We start from the raw sequence: 10267 nt of genomic DNA on the forward strand, positions 1-10267 counted from the left end.
TATTTCATTATTCCTCTATATTTCAACAATAGTCTTTAGGGAAGGTTCTCCATCGTCTGTGAATTTTGCAGCCTAACGTCTGAGGGTGAGTAGAAAAGGAGAAACGAACATAACAGTTTACTTTGGTTTCGAAATCAACCGGACAAACACCTGTCTTCAGCGACCTCGTTAAAGCCACTTCCTCCTCCCCCACATCCTCAGTAACTATAGGCTAGGCAAGAGTGAAGATAACAGTGGAGCTTTGTTCGGTTATTTAAATGGTGTAGTCTATAACGGTTTAGATAATAAACTAATAATCATTCAATGGTTCTAGATTATACGGGGATTTAGCTGTGTGTGTGTGTGTGTGTGTGTGCGCGTGCGTGTATGTGAGAGAGAGTGTTTGCGCGCGTGCGCGTCTTATAAAATGTAGGTTGTGTGTGTGTGTGTGTGCGTGCGTGCGTGCGTGTGGAGGGCGGGGTTGGGGTCGGAGGAGCATTGGCAGGCGGTGCTAGAACACGTTGCCCCTGCCCCTTCTTTCCTCCGCTGCGGGGCTGGTAGCTTGAACTTGAACACTGGCTGATAGACTTCACAGTGCGAGTCACAACAACGTCCCGTAACCTACACGCACCGCAGAGTCGGGCAGTCAGTCAGTCATTCGTCCCAGGCTGTTTTTGATAACTTTATATTACAAGTTACAGATCTCGATCAACCCCGGAGTGTGGATACACCGACCGAACCTTGCCAGGTTTGAAAAACCAGAATGTCCAGACGCAAACTTGGAAGTCGACCGCAACACCTGAGTGCAATTCAAGGTAAGCCAACGCTAAACTCTGGACATATTTATAGAACAAGTAAATTGGTCTATGGATTGTTGGTTATGCCCAATTTTCCTAACTGAAAACACAATTGTAAATGTAAAATCTCGTGTGCTCACCTTTATAGTGACGTTGATAAATTAAGCGCTAGGCTATTCAGGTTGGTTTGAAGATGGTAGGCTATCAATTGTATTCATATTTTCCACATGCTAATAAAGACATGGCTATCCACATATCTATATGGGTCATGGTTTATTTTGGGTTAAGACGGGGAGGGAGGGAGGCTGGGCTGATGGCAGGGCAACTATAGGCGACTGTTCATTTCCTTATTGCATCTTGAGCAGGGAAACCTCGTCGTTTCTGTCCTGTCTATGGTGACTTATGTCTGAGGTAGGCTAGCTGGTTCTTCAGAATTCACTCTTTTGACATGAACACTTCTTCGGAACGATGGACGGCCCGCGTGCTAAACCTACTCCCGTGTGTCTAGGCGAGAATGGGGCTCATTGACCTCCTTGACTTTCAGTTCTTTGAATTCTTTCTGATCTCCTTGACTTTAAATTATGAACAATTTATGACTAGGAGGCCTGTTCCCCATTCAGTTACTACGTGTAGCCTATTGTCCATTCTCACAAGACATGAGGACAAAGTTTACGATCCGTTACCCTCTCAGAACTGGGTCGTTATAAACTGCCAAGAAACAACAAAATCTCCCTGTTCCCCAATGGAGACCAGTAGAGCGTGTCTTTGACCACAAGCCCCGACACTTCGTGCTCTGTGCTCAACCGCGCCTTGTCTGCACAAACAGCGAGCACATCAGCACCGAAACAGGAAAGGTGACATTTTTAAGTAACCACCGGTGAGATCCTCCTCGACTGTACTGCCTGTACCTGTGCAGAGGTAGGCTACTCAGCCCAGCGGGCAGGTGGATCCGGTCCTGGCTTCAAGGTGTGTCCGTGACCACAGAGTGACTCACTCCTGCCTGCCTGACTGACCTGTACATATTCAGTCTTTGATTAACTGTTCTCAGAAACTGATTATTTGTAGCTGGTGGTTACATTTATAACTAGTAGGCTAGTTGCATTTACACAACAGAGGTAGCCATTGTTTGAATGTTTTGGCAATGGTCATGATCTTCCCCCCATCAACTTATATATTTTCCTTTCACAGTCTATAGATGATTGGTTTTGATGGCATCGGGTCACTCTCCTTTGGGAGAGCTGTGAGCTGAGCTGGTTGAACTGGAGGAAGTGGTCATTATCGGCTGACCCTGTCTCAACCAGCTCTCTGGTGGGGGTGGAGAGGCCTCTCGAAACTAGCACTTTAAAAAAAAAAAAAAAAAAAAAAAACAGGACAGTTTGTTTTCTCTGAAGAGCCACCCTAGATCTGTGGCTGCCTGCCTGCAGTAGCCCGTGTCTGATCGTTCACTTCAATCACACAAGATTATATCTATGAGTACATAATGAACTCAGTTTGAAACTTGTTTTTTTTTACGGTTTGATTTCATACCTCTGATTTTGCAATGTCCCTCTGCCTTTCATTCAACTACCCCGTCCCCTGATTCAATCATCTTCTATTCCCTTCTCTCCAATCTGTCATCTCCTCCCAGATGCCCCAGAGCCTTCGGACCCTGCGGCCACCTCATTGGAGGAGAGGCCCTCTCAGCCTGAGGTCAGCCTGTGCGATGAGGGTCGTGACCTCCTGACCTGTGGGCAGTGTGGCCAGGCCTTCCCCCTAGCCCACATCCTGGCATTTATCCAGCACAAACAGGGGGGCTGCCACTCCCGGAACCACACCCCCGACGCCAACACTCCTCCCTCCCCAGCCAATCGGACACAGCAACGCGGCACCAGCACTTGCGCAGGGGCAGGACATGTAGGCCTGAGCAGAGTAACAGACAGGCATGGATCCTGGGGGGAGGAGCCAAACAGGAAAGTGAAGGCGGAGCCTAACAGAACAGGTGAGTGCATGCAGGTTGCTAATTAGTGACTCTGTTGTTTCCCCTCCATTCCCCCGCCCCCCCACCCAAGTCCAGCTCATTAGCTAGCTGTTGCCATTAGCTAGGCCTGTGTGAGTTAGCGACGCGGAGGCTAATTGTGTGGAAAGGAGAGGCAGCAGTGGGGTTCTGAGGCCCTGGGGGCTCCTGAGGGCTGCAGAGCACCTGAGCTCCCCTCCATGTCCCTGACTGAGTCAGTCTCACAGGTGAGGTGGCCAGGTAAACACCACACACAAACACATGCTCTCTGGCCACACAACAACAACATGGCCCCTCAGATGAGCACAATCTGTGCTGAGCTGTGCTTAGAGTAGAGGAAGAGTGTGTGTGTATCTGCGTATGCTACAGTATCTGGCCACCGCACACGTGTGCGCGCGCACACACACACACACACACACACACACACACACACAATTATACTATACTACACCCTATATTGACAGAGACGAAAGACCTAAATTATGTGATAAAGTGGAACTGAGATGTTCCTTGTAACCCCCTCTTCAATAATACTTCAGCGAATCACATTGACTCATACACACAAATCTGCTACCTCCTGCCACCCTCTGGCCTGTCCTGAGCGACAGACGAATGGCTCTCGTCTTTATAGTCCTGGTGATGTCCTCAGTAGACAGTAAAACAGTGTTGAAGCTATTCGTGCCATGAGGTGTTGTAAGTGCCCGCTAGGCTCTGTCTCATTGTGTCATAGCGCAGGAGAATGTTCCAGGTTCTCAAGTCTTCCTGCTTTCCTGGCAGGTTCCCTCATGAGTGAAGCATGGGTTTTTGGCTCCACACCTCCACCTGTCTCCGGGTTATGATTGACGTAGGGCCTCTGCTTGGCTTCACTCCCTTTTAACTGGATTGAGAATACAAGCCTGGCGAAACAAATATGGAGGGAGTTACAGTACCTGGAACTGACTGGAAACAGTTGCGGCCCCGCGAGACTACTGAGATAACAGCCATGGTTCCCTTGTACCTTTCTTCTTCTTCTTCAACGTGTGCGTGGACAGTAAATGGGGAATGAACGCTGGAGTGTGAAGGTCACACATGAGGAGGGGAAAAGAGAGCAAGCACAAACATGCTCATCATGTCCAACCGGTTGGGATCGGACAGGATTTTCATGCATGCATAATGTTCGGTACAACCAAAACCTTTTACCAGCTTTACACACATCTTTCTCAGCACACACACACATGCACGGGGAAGCACACGCGCACACGCACGCACGCGCAAACACACACACACACATGTTTGCACTTCCTTCCTTTGTGCAACGCTCAGGGGACTGCCGCATGCTCTGTTTCCGTCTGTCCACATCTCTTGTTTTTCTCATTCCGTCTTTATCGCTGCCTTTTATGTCTTTATCCCTCTCTTGCCGTCTCCCTCTCTCTTTCTCTCTCTCTCTTTCTCTCTCTCTCTTTCTCTCTCTCTCCCTCTCTCTTGTGCTCCCTCTCTCCGGACACATGTGAGTTAAGTGACGCGATGCCCACAGGCTTTTACCCAGCAGCCCTACCACATGCACGACCCAAGAGCAGTTCAGCATCTGAATAATGCAAAACAAGAGAACTTTTTAATTAAAGTTTTAATAACAAATGTAGCCGCTCGTGCATGATCACATACCCCATATCAGACATGGCAGATAGATTAAAGGCAAAGCGCCTCGTTCTGTTTGGAGATGAACGTATTGGGGTGTACGTAGTATCCAGCATGTGGATACATGGTTGATAAGTGTCGAATGCGGTTAAGCGGTCGCACAATAACGTGACTTTGAGACTGGCGTTTGTGGTGTGCATCTGTTGACGGGGATATCAAACTGTTGTGTAGAGAGATGTACGGTGCGCGCGGTCGTTCAGGGCGAATACGGTGTTTGTGCGCACGTTGCGTGACACGGCTCTGCCGGGCTGTGGGTGGGGGACTCTACGTCTGCTTGAATCTTCATAAGATGACTCAAAGTGAAAGAGCAGTTATCCCCCAACGAATAGACGGCCTCTCGTGTGCGTATGTGTGTGTGCGTGCGTGCGTGCGTGTGTGTGCGTGCGTCTGTGTTTGCGTGTGTGTGTGCGTGCATGTGTGTGTGCGTGCTTGCGTGAGAGAGAGAGAGAGAGTTTGATGGATTACTAGGCCGTGTGCATCCGTCTCATTTTCTTTTTATTTATTCTCCTTGTTTGTTTTTTTCTCATCTCCAATATTACCCCCCCTCCACCCCCATCTTCAACACACTATCACTTTGCCCTCTTTCACTCCCCCCCCCCCCCCCCCCTCCCTCACTCCTTTCTCCTCCCACTGTCTCCCCAGGGAGAAGAGATTCTGCCTGCTGCTCGTTAGAGCTCCCAGCCAATCTGCATTTTTAATTAGTAGTTATTGCTTCTGCTTAATATTCAAGTGCTACCCCGGGCCAAATGGGAATCCTTACAAAAAAAGGAGAGAGAGAGAGCGTTAGGCGGAGGGAGAGAGGGAAAGAAAGAGAAAAAGAGAGACCGGCTGGGTATTGTGTTTCACTCCAGGACCCCGAGACAAAAGCCCCCCCTCGGGGAGAGATTTGGAGGCGCTGGAGAGTTTGGGGGGTGGAGGAGTGTAGGAGGAGGAGGATGGGTGTGAAGTACAATCCGAGGGGTGACATATTTTGCGGCGCTTCTCGACCTGGCCGTGCCGTGACATATTCCCATCTATCTCCGTCTCTCTGCGCTCCCTCCATCTTTTCCTCTTCATCCGCTTTTTAAAAACATATCAACTTATCCCCTAGTGCCCTTGTAAACCCCCCCCCCTCCCCCCCGTACATGCTGGGTTAAAGGACAAGTCCACCACATCTTCTCTCCTCTTCAGGCAGAGAGAGAGAGAGAGAGACGGGGGTGGCAGGGGGAAGAAAGAAACAGTTGCCTTCGTTTTCATCTTTTCTCCTCCCCCCTCCAGTAAAATACAGAAGGATTTGACTTCAGGAAACATGAAAGAAGCTTATACCAGAGTTGGCTTTGAACCTCTCCAGAAAAAAAGAACTGTTTTCCCCCTCAATTTGGGGATCTTCTTTCCAATTTTGATTTATGCAGAGAGGCCTCATTTGTCAAGCAGGCTGAGTCAGTCCCTGATTTGCATAAAGCCTTCGTTCTCTCCGTTCCGCTAATTAGCAATTTGCAGCTTAATTGGCGAGTGGCTCTGGGTTAGGGGACAAAGCTAACCACATATAAAAATATCTCCAGATGTACTCGAATACTCATCTATACTTCTCTGGTATCTCTGTCTCCCCCTCTCTCCTCTGCTTGCGGCCCGGTCAGTTTGCCCTCTTTCTGTTGTCCCTCATTTTGCTCTGCTCCCCCTGCCTGTCCTCTGTCTCTCTCTCCCCTCCTCTCTCCTCTGTGTCTCTCTCTCTCCTCTGTCTCTCTCTCCTCTGTCTCTCTCTCCCCTCCTCTCTCCTCTGTGTCTCTCTCTCCTCTGTCTCTCTCCTCTGTCTCTCTCTCCTCTGTCTCTCTCTCCCCTCCTCTCCTCTGTGTCTCTCTCTCCTCTGTCTCTCTCTCCCCTCCTCTCTCCTCTGTGTCTCTCTCCCCTCCTCTCTCCTCTGTGTCTCTCTCTCCTCTGTCTCTCTCTCCCCTCCTCTCTCCTCTGTGTCTCTCTCTCCTCTGTCTCTCTCTCCCCTCCTCTCTCCTCTGTCTCTCTCTCCTCTGTCTCTCTCTCCCCTCCTCTCTCCTCTGTCTCTCTCTCCCCTCCTCTCTCCTCTGTCTCTCTCTCCTCTGTCTCTCTCTCCCCTCCTCTCTCCTCTGTGTCTTTCTCCTCTGTCTCTCTCTCCCCTCCTCTCTCCTCTGTGTCTCTCTCTCTCCTCTGTCTCTCTCTCCCCTCCTCTCTCCTCTGTCTCTCTCTCCCCTCCTCTCTCCTCTGTGTCTCTCTCTCTCCTCTGTCTCTCTCTCCCCTCCTCTCTCTCCTGTGTCTCTCTCTCCTCTGTCTCTCTCTCCCCTCCTCTCTCGTCATCGTCCTTCCATCCGTCGCTCAGCGCTGTCGGTTTGTCGTCGTGTGTCGCGTCCTGTCTTCATCCACGCCGTCGGGCTGTACTCTCTGTCCGGCACGGACGGGGTCCTGTCTGGACCGCGTTCTGATAGGGCCCCGTCCGGGTGGCGGAGGTTAACCAGGACCGCCCCCCCTCTCACCTCGCTGTGATCCCAAACCGTCTGTCCTCTTCTGTGTGTCCCTGCAGCCGAGGAGCCGTCCTGCTTCACCTGCCAGCAGTGCGGGGGCATGTTCCCGTCGGCGTGGGCCCTGCTGCAGCACGCCCAGCACGCGCACCTCTTCAGCATCTACCAGGAGGGGGGCAGGGACAGGGAGACGAGAGGAGGAGGGGGGAGACGAGGGGGTCACCGGAGGTTCAAGCCCGCCGCCACCCTGGACCCGCAGCACCTGAGCCGAGCGCTGGCCTCCGCCTTCCAGCCCTCCGCCCTGCGCTCTCCTTGCCCCTCCCAGGCCGGCTGCCCCGCCCCCTCCCGGGCCGCCGCCGCAGCCGCCGCTAGGGATCAGCAGGCCCTCAACTTCTCCGTGCGCCTGAGGGAGCTGGCCGAGGGGGGCGGCGGCGGCCTGGTCCTCTCGCCGTCCCTCTCCCCGTCGGTGGCCCCGCCCTTCCCCCGGACAGGGCCCCTCCAGCCGGGTTTCCCCTGCGACCTGTGTGGCCAGGCCTTCCGCTCCATGCGCAGCCTGTCCGCCCACCGCCGGACCCACGCCTGCGCCAGGCCCTACCACTGCGGCCTGTGCGACCAGGCCTTCACCCAGAGCGGCCAGCTGGCCCGTCACATGACAATCCACCGCATGGAGGCGGGGCCCGGAGCGGGAGGAGGGGCCTACGAGGGGGCGGGGATGGGGAGGGTGGCAGAAGAGGAGGACGAGGAGGAGGAGGAGGTGGGGGGGAGGCAGGGGACAAGGGGGAGGTTTCTGGAGCAGGGAGTCGGCGCGGAAGAGGGGGCGGTCGGCGGCGGCGGCGGCGACCTCGGGGACGGCGAGCTGGACCTGACGCTGCCCAGGCATCTCTCCACGGGGGTGGGCCTGATACTGCTCACCTCCCAGGCCGGAGGTCCGGACAACGGCCTGATGAGGCTGCTCCAGCCCCTGGAGGAGGGAGGCGAGGCCGGGGAGGAGGAGGAGGAGGAGGAGGGGGGCCGGGGGGAGGCCACGCACGCGTCCCCCTGCGCCAGCCCCTCTGAGGGGTCGCTGGAGAGCGGCGAGACGGGGGGCAGCGGGGAGAGCGGCATCGCCAGCGGCAACTGCACGCCCAAGCGCCCGGAGAGGGCGGGCGGCGCCAGGGAGTGGGAGGGCGAGCGCGACGCCGAGATGGCGGACACGGGGAGGGGGTGGGGCCCAGAGCTGACCGGCGAGGTCGTCCACGAGTGGCAGAGGGACAACGAACTGAGCAGAGGAGGAGGAGGAGGAGGACGCGGAGGACGAGGAGGAGGAAGCGGCAGCAGCCACGGAGGGAACGGCGGCTCGGGGAGGAAGAAGAAAGACGAGGCGTGCGAGTACTGCGGGAAGCAGTTCCGGAACAGCAGCAACCTGACAGTGCACCGGCGCAGCCACACGGGCGAGCGGCCCTACCGCTGCGGCCTCTGCAGCTACGCCTGCGCCCAGAGCTCCAAGCTCACGCGCCACATGAAGACGCACGGGGCCCGCGGCGCCCGCGCTCCCTTCCTGTGCCAGCTGTGCGGCGTGCCCTTCACCGTCTACGCCACGCTGGAGAAGCACCTGAAGAAGGTCCACGGCCTGAGCCACGCCAGCGTGGGCGCCTACGCCCAGGCCAGCGCCGCCAAGGCCGCCGACGAGGAGGCGGCGGTGAAGATGGAGGACGAGGACGAGGTCGGCGGCGAGCGGGCGGCGAACGGCACCGCCTCGGCGGAGAAGGCGGGGACGGAGGAGGAGCAGGAGGCGGAGGGCGGCGTGAGCCCGGCCAGAGCGGATGACAGGCTGGGGGAGATGGCGGATGATGCTGGCGTTGGTGTGATTGTGTAGCAGGCTGCTGGCTCTCCTGTGTGCTCCACACGCTTAGGTAGTCCATCAGAAGCACTGTCTCAGTCTCGCAGTAAAATACCCTCACCAATATATTGATATGGAACTGGTCCAAGAACTAGTGGTCTGTTCACACTGGAATCTCATAGAAAACGCAGGAAATGTGGTCAGCAGTGTCTCCACTTCCCTCTCTGAATGATAATTAGCATATGCAAAGCAAGGGGTAGAAACCAAGTGCCTACTTAGACCACAGAACAAAACTGGGACATGCAACGCAAAGGGGGCGGGACTTGAGATCTCAAAGGGAACAGGAAGTGAACCGCCCCAGTTCACCAGAGCACAGGAAGTTGATCACCTCAGTCCGACACAGAATAAACGAGGTGCAGAAACCGGCAGTCTCTGGAGAGTTCACTCATTTGGCTAACTGGTGACCACTCTAAACTGCCAAATATGACAAAGTGAAAAAGGATGGGATGTTTCCTTTACAGAAAGTGATATTACTGTTTCAATGTTGAGGCGCTTACAGTACATGGAAGTGTCGGTTGAGGCAAAGGAGCAAGGGCGTTCATATCCTGTCCTACTGTAGGGGAGACCAGGCTCCCTCTGTGGTGAACTTTTTAAAGTCCACCACAGAAAAGTTAAAAGTTGTTTTAGACACAGGGGTGAACAAACCCATTGTTTGCCTGTAGTTTCTCTACTGTAGTCATTTTAAAAGGCGCTTTGCTGTGACAACACTTGTCACTTGGATGTAAAGTTTACAGGGCTACTGAGGCCTAGTGAGGTTTTCTTCTTATCTGTGTTCGGACGTTCTCTGCTGTATTTGTTATAAATGTGAACGAGCAGACTTGTGATGTCTCATACTGATGTTTTCCTTGTTTAGCTTCTATGCCTAAAAAAAGACATTTTTTCATGAAATATGAAACGGGTGTGATTATTTTTTTTCATTTTGTACTTGTAATTACGGGGATCTCTCTTTTTCCTTTGTTTACATTAAAATGCTGAACTGCTTGAAGCTTATGCACGTTTCGCTGCCATTTGATGTTAAGTTCTTCTCTTTTGCTTGTGTTTGAATTAGTCCTTATTTATGGGCACTGCATGTTAGTGGTTGTGCAAATGAAAAGTATATCTACTGCCAAACTACAGGGTTGAGAGCTACGGTAATAGCTGGTTGATTGGAGGGAGAATGTTGTGGGAACCACTGAACGAGCACTTGTGTGTGTGTGTGTGTGTGTGCGTGTGCGTGTGTGCGTGTCCGTGCGAGCATATGTGTGTTACCATGTGTGCATACAGGGAATTTCAGTGGTAACACTCTGCATGGACCCTCTGCTGTACTCTCTTGGGGATGCTGTCCGGGCCATGATGAAACAAATCATGAGCATTGTGCTTTATGTCCACTGAGGGTCGACATGTGTCAACAACAGTGACGCAATTGGGAGCAACACAAGCTATGGCTAGCACCCACATCGCCATAGCATTCTAGTGGTGGTATTCCACTGCTCTGCAGAGG

General features: G+C 53.4%; 1 protein-coding gene across 1 annotated transcript; it reads left to right on the forward strand.

Annotated features, from left to right (window-relative positions):
- Nucleotides 1-742: 742 nt before the first annotated feature.
- znf296 (zinc finger protein 296) lies at nucleotides 743-8763 on the forward strand (the record flags this gene model as incomplete). Its single annotated transcript, XM_084446846.1, has 3 exons — nucleotides 743-794; nucleotides 2404-2754; nucleotides 6971-8763. 3 exons carry the CDS (start codon nucleotides 743-745, stop codon nucleotides 8761-8763), a joined length of 2196 nt encoding a protein of 731 aa, XP_084302972.1.
- Nucleotides 8764-10267: the final 1504 nt, after the last annotated feature.

The sequence above is a fragment of the Borostomias antarcticus genome (genome assembly GCF_949987555.1).
Source record: "Borostomias antarcticus genome assembly, chromosome: 1".
Classification (NCBI taxonomy): Eukaryota; Metazoa; Chordata; class Actinopteri; order Stomiiformes; family Stomiidae; genus Borostomias; species Borostomias antarcticus.